Source organism: Aphis gossypii, unplaced genomic scaffold (assembly GCF_020184175.1).
Source record: "Aphis gossypii isolate Hap1 unplaced genomic scaffold, ASM2018417v2 Contig00007, whole genome shotgun sequence".
In the NCBI taxonomy this organism is placed as follows: domain Eukaryota; kingdom Metazoa; phylum Arthropoda; class Insecta; order Hemiptera; family Aphididae; genus Aphis; species Aphis gossypii.
In genome coordinates this window covers 27,231-43,840 of record NW_026082986.1, presented here as the reverse complement: position 1 = coordinate 43,840, position 16,610 = coordinate 27,231, and the positions used below count along the sequence as shown (strand labels likewise).

The following is a 16,610-nucleotide window of genomic DNA, read 5'->3' as shown; positions in this document are numbered from 1 at the left end:
TAAATTTGACACTTACACATCTTCTCCGTTTAATTTTAATAGGTATGTGTTTAGTTTAATAGTTTATTATTGTATATATATATTATAATATTAGCATATTAATTGGTTGGTACTTGGTAGGTACGTCTATAATAAAAAAGAATGGAAATCGCGGTAACACAATATTAATATTAATATGTTAAACAGTGTGGTAGACACACATACTTATAATATAATATATATAAGTCTATGGGTAAACACCAGTGCGCGGTGTTCGCCGTTATCAGTGTTATCACCACTACTAAGATAGCCTTGAGTGGTTTTATTTTATAAATTATAACCGTTCTGGGCGTTCTGTAAATTCGGTAGCTGTTGTACTGGCTCACTACAAGTAGACAACTTGTCGTTAAATGTTCGCGTACCGCAGTTTAAACGATTTGAGGACGAAGCTGTGAAGGTTATTAAGTCAGACTTTAGTATTGATATTAAACTAATGGCACTGTATATATAAATATCCTGTTAGCCGACACTACGGATCACATTGTTATCTCACTTTACTTATCGATTTCGTTGAATTTCTTTTCACTTTTGTGTAAACGCATAGGTTCAACAAACGTACGCATATCATGCTTAATATGTATAATATGATAAATACCAGTTTCTTTATCGCCCAGCGGCTTCCGTGTGATTGAAAACCATTGTTTCTTTTAAATAATTACTCGTCAGTTGTCAGTGTTGGCTGTACCTATAATTGTTGAATGTCGATTTTTCACTGCCCTTCAAGTATGCATTTTTATATTATTTCGTCGATTTTATTTTGTCAATATTCAAAATATTATCCATTGCTTTTGTATTTACTTTCAGGTTTCATTACTGTTATTTGATTAAATTTTTAATACCATTGCCGTCATGAGACTTTGTGATTTTCTGAGGGTTCCAGCTTTATTTATTATGGACCAAATATTTAAAATTAGTTTTGGGTTTGAAGATATTGATGTTACAATAAGTAAATCGAATAATACCTTTGAGAATGACGGTTTCATACAATGTTTCATGCTTGTATTTCCATTTATCATGAAAATAATAGTGTCTTGTTTAAGTAAGTTGGATACATTTTCTTAGAAAAATAGTATAAAAACATTATCCATTAATTTAATATTATTTTACCAGTATTTTGTTCATCGTTTTGTTTATTTGTTCTACCTACCCGGTACTTGTACCTAGTGTACTTACATTCAGTTTCTGTCTGTGTTGTACTTTTTTCTTATTGGGCAAATACACTAATACTTAATGTGTTATTGAAGAAGTATGAAGACTTTAAAACAATTATGATATTTGGAGTTGTTGCATGGGATGCAGATATAATTGTACATTATTTTAAACATTTACAAATAATAAATGTCATGTACCTGTTATGTTTTAATGTAACACTACAGTTTTTTCTACTACAAGTATTTAACTTTTCACAAGTCTATACTACAAATCATTCAAATCATAAAGTAAATATACTATTAAATTAATTTTCATTTTGAATATAAATATTATTTTTAATTTTTCAGATTTTTAATTTAGGTTTTATTATGCCTACTATAATAACATTAATACCTGGTACGCATAGCATTTTGAATGCAGTAACTGTGTTATCAACATTATTGCCATTGTTTATCTTGCTAAAAACATTATGGCTGAATATATTTACAATAATAGATTTAATTTGCCATGGATATAATCATATCTGTCTGACTATTAAGTAAGATAATTTTATACTTAGTTGTTATGAATATAAGGGCCGTTCTTACAATATTCAGTTGTTAGTGCCTGATAACGCTAACTGAAAGAATTTATCATGAGTTAATCGATAGAATTCTACCGGTTAGTCTTAACCAACACTTAACCGGACATTGTAAGAACAGCCCTAAATCTGATATGCCTATAGTAGCTATAACCTTAACACATTCCATGTAAATTATTTATACCTACTATTAGATAAATTATGTATTTTGTTCCAGTAATCATGAAATACATGACCTTATTGCAATTGAATGGTCTCGCCTCAAAATCACAAGAGTTCTACGAATATTTTGGACTATACGAGTATTGGAACAAATGGCATACTTGTTAACTTATAAGGAAATAAAAAATGAAACTTTCTTAGGAGTTGTAAAGTATTTATTAATTAATGGTTGTGATACATTTACTGCAGTTTTAGGAATGACAAGTTTTGTATCATACTTTGGTCATAATGTAGAATCATTCTTTCGATGGGTAAGATAACTAAATTTCTGAAAATTGATTTAACATGTTTTTAACAGTTTATTTATTTAGCTATTATCTACTGAAGATGTGGAACAGATAAACATTGAGTACGTGTCTGCAGCATTGTTTTATGTACTAGCTTTACAAACTGGACTAACAGTGATAGAGCCAGAAGAGCGTTTTATACGACTTTATCGAAATTTTTGTTTAGTTTGTGGTATCATATTGATTTACATCCATATTTTGGTTGATTCATTATTAATAACTTTGAGCATTACTCAAAATTCTTCACTCAACAAGTATGACATTAATTTTTATCAATAATATTTTAAAATTAATTTTGCTTAATTTTTTTAGGCATTTAAAACCTCTTTTAATTTGCGGATTTCTTTTGATACTTTCAATTAAAATATTGATATACTTGTGGTCTTACCATTTAGTTTGCAATTGGCTACTAGCATTTTCTTCCTTAAACATTCAAGTTATTATAAAAGTATTAGTAACATTAGCTATCTATTCATTAAATATAATTAATGACCACCACATGATATTTGAGGATAAATTGGACGATTATGTGTTCTATATCAAGTCATTTGGCTGTGTGGTAATTTTAGAATTCCTTTAATTTTTTTCATAATTAAGATAAAGTTTTTTATTCTAGGTGAATTTCTGTTTTGGCGTCTGTATTTTTCTAAATGGTGTTTATAATACGGCTTTCATATCTGGTAGTTTAGCCCATGCACCCATGGTGTGTTTGGATGCATATTTAATTGTATGGTGTGGCATTAGAGATGGATGGAGAATATTCATTAGACGTCGTACAGCTATGCTCAAAATTGAATCGTTAGCAGATGCAACTAATGTACAATTGTCAGAAATGAACGATAATTGTCCAATATGTTTTCAAAGAATGGTTTCAGCAAAAATTACTAATTGCAATCATTGTTACCATGGTACATGTCTGCGTAAATGGCTCTATTTACAGGTAAATAATTTTTTTTTTTTTTTTATTACAACTAATTATATAAAATAAATCAATCTTAAGTTAACGTTTAATTTTTACTGGTATTCTTGTTGTATGCTGTCTATTGCACACTTGTTGTTCAACCATGCATGTGTTTGCACGTCATATGCAGTTACACCTGTCATCTGCCACACATCTATATATATTATATGGTCATTCCCAATGATTGGACAGCGATCAGATTTATTTTAACAACGTATCTATAATGTAACAGAGAATAATTATTGGGGGACTGATATTACTATTGAACATGTGGATGTAGATAATTTGAGGGATGAAGAGGGACTTGATTTTTATAATAGAAATTATGGTAATAAACTTACTGGTCCATGAGTGTTTGAGATGTATCAAAAAGATGAAAATGGTGTTATTGATATAAGATATTTTGTTGTAGAAAAAAGAGACTGACAGATATTACATGGAATAATTCAAAATAAATTTGAAATTGGTATAGAAATACACTTGGATGAATAGCTTGCATATAAGACATTGGAAACTAAAGGGTACATACATAAAACCGTCAATCATTTCCAATTTTTTGTCAAGTTTTTCAAAATGTTGAAATATGTTCAAATTTTTTGTGCCTACTCAGTACTCACAATATGTAGAAAGTTTATGAGGAGGTTTAAAACTTAGAATAGTTAAAAAATCGCATGACACATTACCATCATTGCTGTCTTCGTATTTGACATAACAATGATGGCATCTAAAAAAAGATAATGACTACACATTTGAATGTTTTTTAATATTTTTTACCTATAGTTTAAATAATAAAAATAAATATTGATCATTGGTCACTATTAATTTTCAACACATATTGACGCATATTGTAATACATATTATAATGCATTAATGCATATTTTTAATACATTTTTCATGTACAGGCATCCCCACCGCCATGAATTTTATCAAGGGGGTGCATTGTGCATAGTATATGCTGATTTCTAATTTGAATATATATCAGATGTGGCCAAACTTTTTTTTGGTCACGATCTACTAAAAATATACTTCAACTTTGAGGATCGACTCTCATAGAAAATTTTTTTTATTATTGATTAACTAATACATAAAAAACATAGGGCGCGTGGCCTTAAAAATAAATTCTAACATGATCGACTTATCGTTTTTGAAATTTTGAAATTGTTCGCGATCAACTGTTTGGCCGTCCTTGATATTATAAATATTATATTATAATTTATAATATAATACCATTCATTTTTTTTTTTTTTTTGAAAAGCTCGCGGCACCCATGTGTATAGAATTAGATTGTAATCTGTATTATTGAATTATTACTATAATTGTATATTATTAAGTATGTTATAAATTATAATCTTACATTTGTATTAATTTATGAATTTTTTACCTATGTAGTAGACATGTAGATACATGCGTGGTAGATAACAAGTGTGCAGTATACGGCAATAATACCTTTTCACTTTTCAAAAGTTGTAAACACTGCAGAAAAAACTTGTCGTTTAATAAATACAATTATTTTAACATAATAAATTAACAGTAAATATTAGTGGGTATTTGATTTTAAAATATTTAAATACAAACTGAGAAAGTACCTATTAATATTTTACGTCTGAGAACTTTTTTTAAAAAGCATTTAAATAATGTATTTGAGTATATATTTAAAAATTATTTGAATAATTTAATTCAATTATTTTTATTTAAGTAAGAAGTTCACAAAAGCTGACTATTACAGTAATACAAATGTGCAGTTTGTAAATTATTATAAATTAAATTCATATAAAATTTATTTTGTTAACTAAATTGTATATTATTTAATTTTGTTGTTTTTTAAAATTCTATTTTATTTTCTGTTTTAGGATTACTGCCCAATGTGTCATGCTATTGTATCCTAGGCATAATTGTTAAAAAATGGACAGTCACAGAATAAAAACCAATTTAAACTTTTAATGGTCTTCAAAATGTTATGAAGTTGATAATTCTTAGATATTTTTATTGATTAGATTTTATTATTAAGTTTAACTTAGTATGCTTATTAACTTGACAATTGTAATTCAAATAATTGATAAAACAATTTAATTTTGTACTTAATATATATGTACTGTATTGGGTATGTTGCTAATTTTTTTTTTTTTGTAACTTAAGAATAGAGAATTTAATAAATTTTCAGAGTTAAAAATTTAAAATAAGACTAAATTTAAGTGTTTTAAGATAATTAAGCAGTATACAATTTCTTAAGCCGGGTTCACTAGAGGACAGACATTGTTGCTGAATATGTTTGTTGATAATGTTTCCCCTAGTCTGTATGTGTTTTTCATGTGTGCATGTACAATATTCAAATATTCGCTCAACATGCGATATTCAAACAAATATCAAAGAAAATGTTAGGCAACATTGTTTTTTTGTGTAGATGTGATCGATCAATTTATAAGGCAGAAATGCTTTATGTAAGTTGTATGAACACTGCTGACGAACATTTCAAAGCACAGTAGCATCAGTTTGTTGAGTCAGGAAACATATTTCATATATTATTATATATTATTATATTACATTTATTTTTTTACATATATTCATATATTTTTGATAACAATGTTCGTCCTAGTGTGGACCTTTCTCTAAGCATAATATGTCATATTGATGTTATGTTTGTTGAGTGCTGATATACCTACTTAAAGTATTTGTTATTTATCAGTTTTTTATGTAAAATGTTTTTTTTCTTAGATAAATTATTTTAATTCATTGCTCATATATTTGTATAGTTATATTTATTAAAAACTAATATATTTTAGAAAACACATTTATAATTAAAAATAAACCATAAAACATATTTTTAGTAACCTACTTAAGAGAACACCACGCCCGCATATGTTGTCTGTCTAATACACTATTAACATAGTTAAAAACTGTTTTGCGTGGTATGTCTCCCTCAATATTTATATAAAAATTACCAAAATTATAAATCACATTGGGAAGAATTTTACTTGTGTCATAGCATTTTAATTTTTTTGATAACATGAATAAAATTAAAGTTATCGGTGAAAACATTAGGTTTTATCATTTAGTTAATAAAAATTATTGGTTACACTGTCAAAAAACTTAAAACGCTACTACACAGATAGAATTCATTTCAGTGTGATTTATGGTTTTGGTAATTTTGATATAAATACCAAGGGAGTAAAGTCATCCTACGCGTGTATAAGACAGAAACAACACATGCGAGTGTGGCGTCCTCTTAATTACATTTATTTTTTTGATTTAAGGTTTTTAAATTTCAGTTAAAAATAATTTATTTAAAATTTATCACAATGTAATAACTAAATTATAAGACATGTATAATCATGATTAAATATCTAACTATATGCCTAACCATAATAAAACATTAAAATCCAGTATTAATAAGTTGGTATTGTTTAATGTTATCACTTATCACTGGTTATAAAAATATTACTCATTTTTAATGTATTAGTTGATAAAAAAATAAAAAATCAAGTATAATTTCAATGAAAACACTTAAATTGTTTTCAAATACCATTTAAAAAAAATTTTCAAAAAATATTCTAATACCATTATATTTCAATCAAGTAAATATCCTTATTATTCAACATATTATAATATATTATAATGTATTTTTCAATTTAATTTAAATTATATAATTTTCTTCCTTTAATCTCTCTCAGGCTTTTAACAATAGGTATTTTATGTTCTAAACAAGTTATGAATTTTTTTAATTAGAATGTATCAGCATCTAAATTATTATTACTAGGTTATCAAATAATTATTTTAATTATAGTAATAAAATTATTGTATAAATATTTTTCAATCCCAATTATTGTGAAAAGTACTATGAATTTTTCTTTTGTTCCCCAAGAATAGTTTAAATCCCTTCTAGCATAAAATTTGAAATCAGAAACTATCTCCCATGATGATGGTTTGAGCATATTTTGTTAGTTTACATTAATAACTATCACAAATATGTGCAGGTAAATCAATTTCATATAATTGATCAGAAAAAAAATATTATTATTATTATTTATTATTTATTTATTTCAGCAAAATCAATTTCATTATTTCAATACAATAATTAAATTACAAAAATTAAATTATTACAATAATAGTGTTAAGAGCTGATACATATACCAACTGAGTAAGTTCGTTTCTAGTATACGGAGTTCCTATACATATTAATTATATAATAATATAATAAAATAAAAATGCCATGCCATGTGTCTTATACAATTGAGAATGATGTATTTTACTTCTCTAAATAACATTATCTTATAATTATGTAACTAAACGATACTAATAAGATAATCATTTATATTTACACATAGATACTTTTTAATAATTGATTTCTACACAAATTCTCATCAAGGTCATTTACTATTTTAGTAATTACATTTTTTTATTAAAGGGATATATCCCTTGGAATATATATTAATAATTAAGCCACTATGGATAATTTTAATAAGTTAACTTTAAATAAAATTCAAAAAGTTATCACCTGTGAAATGTAAATCCTGATAATAGGTATGTATAAATATTCACATATTTTATTTTTCTACAAGAGAATGAATACAATTTTTATTTTTGTTTTGCACATGGAAATCTCGAATTAAAATAGTTAGTATTAAAAAAATGTTAACTGTGATTTAATAACACACAATATTTGTAACAAAATTAAGGCCTCATTTACTTGAAGCCACTAGAGCAGCGCCACAATTCATGCTTCCAGAAGCTTTTCTGTGTTTTAAGTTTTTGATAAAATTTAGCTTAGTTTAGTTTCGAAATGGAAGTTAAAGAGCTAGCATGCGTAGCATATTTGGACAGCTGTGTTGTACTTAAACAAAAAAAAAAAAATAGAAAGTATTGGGTAAATCTATTACTGTCTGACCGTTCTATTAAAGATCTTTTCAATTTATTTTATAATTATTTAAGAAAATATGAAGACAGTATTTTAATTATTTAAGAATTTCTGTTAATTCGTTTGATTAATTAATGGAACGACGTTAAGAAGATTAAACCGACGAAAAAATAAATATGAGAGAATGTATTTCATCACTCGAAAAATTAGTCTTAACTTTAAGGTAAAGTATAATTTTGGTTAATAAATACATGTGTGCAGCTGTCAATAATCAATAAAACTATAGCATTGAATAGGTAGGTATTGATCTTACTAAAATATAATTATTCTAAAGATAAATGCCAAATACAAATATACAATACCTACCTATATTATAACACCTTTATTATAAAAAAAGTAGGTCAGCTTTGCGGTGGAGGAATTTTGTCCATGTAGTCCCTTTGGTCCTCGGACAGGGTAGTGTAATTTTTCAGTATTCGATTTGAATGCAATTATTGTATTCGATAAAAAAACGATTCTAAGCGGACGAAAGAATATTTAAATATTATTCGTTTCTATCATGACAAACAAAGCGTTAGAAATTTAAATCCCACTTTTTCGGTGTTATTCCAGTGGTGTTAAATAACTAGGTATTGAGAAAATCGAAACCACTCTAAAGTACCAGCTCAAGAACATTACCTTTCAGTAAATATGCTACACTTGATGCTTTTGAGCAAGTTTAGAAGGAGAAAAAGTGTTTACAGAAAAAAAAGAAATAAACATTGTAAAATCAATATAATGCTTCACTCAGAATCTAATATATATTACAAATAAAAAACATTGAAATATTAAAATGTATGTCTCAACCATCAACACAAATCGAAACATTTGCAAATTTTGCAAATTGTTTAGGTGCCATTGATGGTAAGTATATTAAAGTAAAACCCACCAATTTATACTGGTTCATTGTACTACAATTATAGGTATTATTTTTCTATAGCGTTGATTGGTATTTATGATGCTAACAACTCATTTGTAGCCATAGCCCATAGATGTAGGTGCTTATGGAAATACTATTGATTCTAAATTTTTAAAGAATCTATGATTTACAAAAAAAAAAATGATGAACCATTCTCTGAATATTCTTAAAATTAAATTTAAAACTTTATTTGGCTTAAAATATAATCAAAGTTTGTTGTGTCTTACACAATTTTGTTAGGGTAAGAGTCTTACCGTAAGACTGTAAGAAATGGAAATCGGTATTAAGATATTACTTTAACAGTTCAAAGATTGGAGAATATAGAAAACACAAATGTGACTAGACTACAAGAGGGTCACAAAATGCACTAACTATATGAGAGATAAGTTCGCAAATTATTTTATAACTGATGGTCAAATTGAATGGCAGTATAGAACAATTTATGTTTTGTATAATTAGGTATATTTTAATAACTTAAATCTAATTTAATATTACATAAATGATTTTTAACGCAGATAAAAATTGTAAATAACGTAAAATTTGTATAACGTATATACCTAAGTAATATACATTTCATTTTATAATAATATTCACAAATTTCTTTTTATCTTGAAGTGTATTATCGTCACAGGAAAATATATCAGTTAACTCTTCCCAGCATTTCTTTTTTATATGGTGATTTGAATACTAGCTACAAGCAGAGACCTATATTGCCGGGCGATTACCTATCAATTTCGATAATTAAATTTTCTGAGTCAAAGTTGGTATCCATGTTAATTCATATTGACAAAATAATTAAACAATGTCAACACGCACCACTGACAGTGATACAAATAAAAATAATACACGTTTTCACATTATAAAAATATAAGTTTAATATAAGACAGTAGAACTATTATTTTGATCGCGCGTTCAATATGTTTGATGGCGCAAACATCCATGAATGGAGCGACCAACTTTAATTTAATTATTAGTATCTTGTGGTGGCGCTGCTCTGATGGCTTCGCGTGAAAGAAGTCTAAATCACTATTGACCATTATAAATTTAATAATTATTTTTAAAATATCTACACAAAACCATAAAAGTGTTTATTTTTGTTACTAAACACAACACATATCTACTCTATATTATATCTATATTTATAAAACAAAGCTGAAAAGTTTTTTCACTCAACGCATTAATCTTGGGAACTACTACTAGTTAGATTAAATTTTTTTTTTTTGAATTTTATAGTTCAATTTTTGAGAAAGGTTATGTACTTTTTAAAATCAACCTAACCTGGTGGGTATAATATGATATAGGTACTAAGTATGTAAATTAAATTCATCATCATCAGTTTTTTTACCGTAAAATAATCACTCCAGTGAACTATGATTATGGGCAAGCCTGGGCATACCTAATACAGTACCATGTGAAAAATGAGTAGTTACTGATGTAACAAGATTCAAATTGATATCAAATAATCCAAATGCTGAAATTTGGTCCGAATCGCAAGCTGATATTTGATTCATAAACATTTTGATCTGAATAATAAAATAAAAAATAAAAAATAATAATAAATAAAATACAAAATAATTTATATTTATTACTTGTCGTTTAATGTCCAAATGTAAATTGGAAATTCGGTATAATCGTAGATATGTTATTATTTTCAGTCGCTGTAAAAATAATATGAGAATACTTTTTTTGTAATGCAATTAACATCAACGTATAGGTAGTTTAAAAATTTTAAATTTTAAATATTTATAATATTATTTATATTTGAATAACCAGGTTAAAATTTAATTTATTTATTCCATAGTTTGTTCATTATTTGATACTCAATGGAATATTAAAGTTATCAATAATAATTCAGAAAAGTTAATTCTTATTATTTACACATTCTATAATGATTTTCTTAATAAAACAACCGATATTCTTATAATAAGAATACAATACAATTTTACTCTAATTATTTATTTTCAAGTCGTTACACCTTATAATTGTAAATTAATTATACTTATTGAATTGGTTAATGTATCTAAATCGAAATCAATATTCACAGTTCTACTTTTAGTTATGTTATTTAATGCTTGTGTTTATAGTTATTATATAGTCATTTTAATATTACTTATTCGTTTAATATTACTCATCGAAAAATATTAATCAATTTAATTAAAAATTATTTTCAAAGTTATTTAGTCGTAATCAAAATAGTGTGAAATTTGTTTAAATTGTATACAAATAATATAATGTGTACATTCCATGTCAACAGGGTAGGTTAAGAATTTATGTAACTATTGAATTTGATATTTCATAATATTACATGAGCGATGCTTTTACATATACGATATACCTACATTTATTAAATGCACTATACGAATAAAGTTTAAAAAATGAGTGGAATGTGATTCAAAGAGACCGGGTACACAATAAATATGAATTTTCATATTGTTTTAACAAGAAGTTTAGTTATCGAGCTATTGTAAGATTACTATAATGGTCTTTATGTATTTAGAGTGACAGACTGACAGGCAAACAATAAAGATATTAATGGTATTAAACATTAAAGCGAAATCTCCAATGAACAAAAAGAAGTGTAATAATGCACAAATTATCAAGCTTTTAGTCACACTCAAAACTACTATGTGCACTAAATAGTTTAAAGTGCAGTAAAGTACACACTTCAATAAATTGCCTTTAGTCAAAGAAATCAAAAATAAAATGTGTAAACGGTGGTGAATGATAAAACTCAAACTGGAAAAGATGGTTAAGTCTACAAGCATCAAACCAATCTTACCAATCTGCATATTCACGACATTCAACTACGGGGTCGTGCTAGTAAGTCTAACATCAATGTAATACAACGTCATTCCAATATCATTCCATAATCCTACTATCTCAAAAGAAACAAAACAATTCATCCTGATATGATACTGTCAACAGTAGCAGACGAAATAAAGTCTGGATCACCATGTTAATCTATTGATTACATAATTATTAGAAAACACCGAGGATATCACACGTCATAAATGTATAAATCCATACGACTAAATTTAAGACTTTATATTAAGGAAGGAACCACTTCATTGAAAGTCAATCCATCAACGTAAAATAATTATTTTGTTAAAAAATAAAAAGTTTTTAGGTATATTTTACAAAAAAAGTATGGCGGTGAGGTAGGTGAATAACACATATTTTAGTTCCCCGATAATTTTATTATTAAAACGAAAATGATAATAGACATAAAAAATGTGACAATTTGTGTATGAACTATCAGTGGCAATAATATATGCAAGACATTTTTGGTTATGTCTTAGATTGATAATGCTCTATTGTTGATACTTAAATAAAAACTGAAGCATATTAATAAAGCTAAATGTGAAGAAACACAAAAGCATTAAACCGTATTCTTGAGTAAATATCCTTAATAATTCACAGAGTTCGGAGTGTAATAAACGCATGTTTTCTATTACATCCACTATTTCATTGTGTGTCCATTGACTGGAAACGGGAACTAAGCCGACAGTAGACATCTCCAAACATCGTTTAACATCTGGAATCTGGCATATATATTTTGAAGAAAGTAACACGAAGTGATCGTAACTATATTATCAATAACAAATGGTGGAGCAAATAATTGAAAGATTAATAAAAATGACACAATATGTTTTTGAGGTAAAAGATAGAAATTTAATGATTTAAATCCGACAAAGTATGCAAATAATGTAATTAAAATCCAACTCCATTGTTTTTTCCCCATGAACGCTGTGCGATTGATAATTTTGTTGATAGTGGTGTAATATTTTGATCAAACTCGATAATGAAAAAAGGAATGAAAACAAATTAATTTTATGGTTTAATCTGAATTGACCATTTAAAGAGAACGATTTTGGATAATTTTTGGCAACGATTTAAATTTTAATTAAAAAAAAAATCATCAATAACATACAATTACGCATCAACGAACTTTCATACAAGTTCATGCACTTAGAACTGTTAAGTTGAAATTCTGACATAAATAAATGATATTTACGTTGATTTATTGATACACAAAAAAAAAACTTAATTATTCAATGGACATATAAAAATCTATTGGCAATATAATTATATACTTAAATGGTTAGTTAACGTTATGTCTAGGTTCCTTAATAGATGATATTATGATGCATAATATAATATAAATATTTTGAATAGCATTTATGATTTCTTAATATTTAGATTAACTCCCCAATTATGGCACAATCAGATAAAATATTTAATTTATAAAAAAATATTATATTGAAGAAGTGCACGAATCTTTAAATTTTTTACAATAAAGAGTGGTATTTTTTAAGAACCTTTACAGATTCTATTAGTGTAGAAAACTAGTGATATACCTATAGGTCAGGGGCTGGAAACCCGCAACCCGTGAAGTATAATTTCATACAAACTGTTTCATTTAAATTAAACCCATAATCTTGTAATTATTTCCGGTCTGATCGATAATAACATAACGTTTAGTATATTCAATAATCAAACCAATAAATGAAAATAATATAATACTATTCTAACCATATAGTAGGTAACCTATTCCACGTTTGTCATAAATTGAGAACTATATCAGCTATACTGTCATAAATAGCTAAAAATTATATTTTTACATTTCTTATTAATTAAACTTAGATTTTTATTATTATTATTACACAATAAATACATTATAACGCTACAGCTGGAATAATTGTAAAACAGCAATAAAAAAGCATTTATATAAAAATAGTGAAATAAAATGGTTTATTTGGAATCAGAATGACATGAAAGGAATTTACGTTTAAGAATCGCATATTTATCTCATACATAAAAAAACGTGGTCAAGTGGATACTGCTCTGCTATACCGTATTTGAAAAACGATTCTAAACGGAGATGATTTGTCAGCCTAGGAGGATATATTTTTCAGTCGATGGTGAAAAAAATGGTTCATGTTGTAACTTAACCTAACCTGGACTACCCCAAAATTTAAGTTTTTTTTATAAATATTGTAAGCTAAACTTATGGAAAATCTCTTGTATTAAATTTTAAACACTTGTTAGTTATAGAAATTGTTTTTATAAATTTTAATTACAAAATAGTTTGTAAATATTTATAATTTTCACGAATTTTTATTAATATTTAAACTTTAAATTAAAAAAAAAAAATTTTGCATAATATGTATTCTTATAATTTTTGAACCACTAAAAGGATAACTTATATGGGGAAATTTGTGTTTCAAGTATTTTGACTCAGCAAAAAAAAAAATTTTATCGATATTTATAAAAAAAAACTAATCAAAGTGAATATTTCAAATGCCTATAAATAGCATTAAAATAAGTGAAATATTTTAAAAATTAAATCATGTAAAGAAAGTGCTAATCTAAATGATTGGTCAAATTTTCAATTATCTACGACTTTTACCTTTTGAATAATAACAAATACTTAAAATCATTTGAAAATAAATCGTTATCGTTACGCTATTTCGTAAAAATGTAATATTCAAATGGTCATAAAATTTTTGTATGTATGCATGGTTCTAAGATCTATGTATCTTTTCATCTATCCGTGCTGTGAATTTTTTCCCGATTTCACCTGATTTTATAAATTTGTTCACACCATACCGTCCTTTGATTTTCATTTTACTTGTCTCAAGTGTTTTTTTAGGGTAACTTTTAACTTTTTAAGAGTAACACCTTTTTATTACGTATTTACAATTAAAACAAACAAACGAATATAGAATTTCGTTGAGTAATTCACGTATAATTATAAGAAATAGATACCTGATTGTCCATATTGTCGATAGTCTGGCTACAATGATGATAGGTAATCCAAAATTTTATAACATCTATAACTTGAAGTATATGAATTACTGAATTGAAGTTTTGCCAGCATAAATAAGTTAATGTAAACAATACAATCAACCGTACTATTTCCAAAAAAGTAAGTAATCTTGAGTTCATATTCCGCACTAATAACGTAGTCGGTTCCATGGTATAGGATATATCAATTGAACCTATACACTTGGATAACATTAAAATAGTTTTTAAGGTTCCTAGAAAAATAGTCATTTCGATAAATCTTGTTATGAAATTAAGATACAAATAATAACCGTCAACCGATCTTTTATAGTAAATATTGTTATAATAATGAAATAATGATGTCACACGAATTCAACTGCCTACCGTAAATACAATAACAAACAAAATTACTTATTCATATAAAATTATTTGGTACCATTGGAAAATATTATTTATTTAATCGGAAGTTACTACAAACATTCTAAATAAAATATTGTCAAGTTCGTAGTGATTGTATTAATACATCATTATGTGTTGTTGCCATACAACATTGTAAGTAAATAATATTTGTTATTATTGACTTAAGCATTTCATAATATTTCATAAGTAAGATTATTTTAATAGGATTTTGAGTAAAAGGTTATGTGTACAATAAATATGTGTTCACGCAGTATTGTGTAGGTACTATGTATATTTGTATGTTATAACTTATAACTTATAAGTAATAATCTATTATTTTGTATTATTTATGTGTACGTCAAAAAAATATGTTAGTGTGTATATAAAATTCTTTAACTTTTATAATTCTAGAAGAACATCGAATGATAAGTTTTATTTTATTTTTTGAACTTAAGTCGATTTCATAATGTATGAAATATAAACTATGGAATGAATCCTTAAACTAACGAAATTTATTTTACGAATGTACGAGCACATTAAGTTTTTACATGATAAATTATCATCGCGAATGCATTAATTTACATATGAATGTGAATGTGAAATTTATATTTAATGTTATAAACTATTTTTTGAATGAATACATTGAAAAAGTGTTTGAGACGTTTGAGTTTAAATAAAAATAGTGGGCAAGTGGGTACCGTTCTGCTGTACATTAGGGGGTGGGGTTAACCTCGGACTAGGGTAGGTTAAATTTGAATGCAATAATAGGTATCATAATTATTATTGTATTTTATGAAATTATTCTTAAGTGAACAATTTTTTTGTTACTGATATTTCAGAAATCATCTTACCTATGTCAGCCAACGTTTACTATGCAGTAAATTCAGAATATGATTTAAATTTTGTGTTACGTCAAACAATACATGAAAAAATAGAGTTTCTAATAAATGATTATATTCTCAAAATGAAATGTGTTCTACATAATTAAGTTAAATATTTTGTATAATTGACTAGGTATTTTATGTATTAAAAAAAAATATTCAATAAAATAAATAAAGATTCTGTATAAAATCATGAATTTTGATTTGAGTATATAAAAATATCACCAGGGGTAGGTATATGGAAATTGAAAAAGTTGTATTAACTAAACATCTTTTAGAATGTTAAATCAAATCAAATTTCCTATGATAAAAGGTTTTTTTCATTTTCCTATTCATATAATATAAAAGTAAAATCTGTTTTGAAGTCTTGAATAATTTATAATAATTTATCTGATATTTGATTGGTAAAACAATTTAAAATTATTAATATCCATTATACAAATAAACAGTCAAGTACAACAATAACCCCCCCCCTCCCTAAAAAAAAACAAA

At 26.0% G+C, this 16,610-nt stretch overlaps 1 protein-coding gene across 2 annotated transcripts; it reads left to right on the top strand.

Moving 5' to 3' along the window:
- Positions 1-307: 307 nt before the first annotated feature.
- LOC114127590 (protein TRC8 homolog) lies at positions 308-6,631 on the top strand. 2 transcript variants are annotated; one of them, XM_050208173.1, is made up of 9 exons: positions 308-762; positions 844-1,078; positions 1,204-1,478; positions 1,539-1,729; positions 1,989-2,244; positions 2,305-2,534; positions 2,593-2,839; positions 2,897-3,220; positions 5,092-6,631. In XM_050208173.1, exons 2-9 carry the CDS (start codon positions 889-891, stop codon positions 5,125-5,127), a joined length of 1,749 nt encoding a protein of 582 aa, XP_050064130.1. In that variant the 5' UTR covers positions 308-762; positions 844-888; the 3' UTR covers positions 5,128-6,631. The 2 variants fall into 2 exon arrangements, with proteins under 2 accessions (XP_050064130.1, XP_027847674.2); XM_027991873.2 differs by having other exon boundaries at positions 1,150-1,478.
- Positions 6,632-16,610: the final 9,979 nt, after the last annotated feature.

What these genes read in the sequence shown, in the direction of transcription:
- LOC114127590 (XM_027991873.2), top strand. Translation starts at nt 889, where the DNA reads ATGAGACTTTGTGATTTTCTGAGGGTTCCAGCTTTATTTATTATGGAC. An exon ending in CAAATCATTCAAATCATAAA is followed by an intron (nt 1,479 to 1,538) that starts GTAAATATACTA and finishes TTAATTTTTCAG; the next exon opens with ATTTTTAATTTAGGTTTTAT. An exon ending in TAGAATCATTCTTTCGATGG is followed by an intron (nt 2,245 to 2,304) that starts GTAAGATAACTA and finishes TTATTTATTTAG; the next exon opens with CTATTATCTACTGAAGATGT.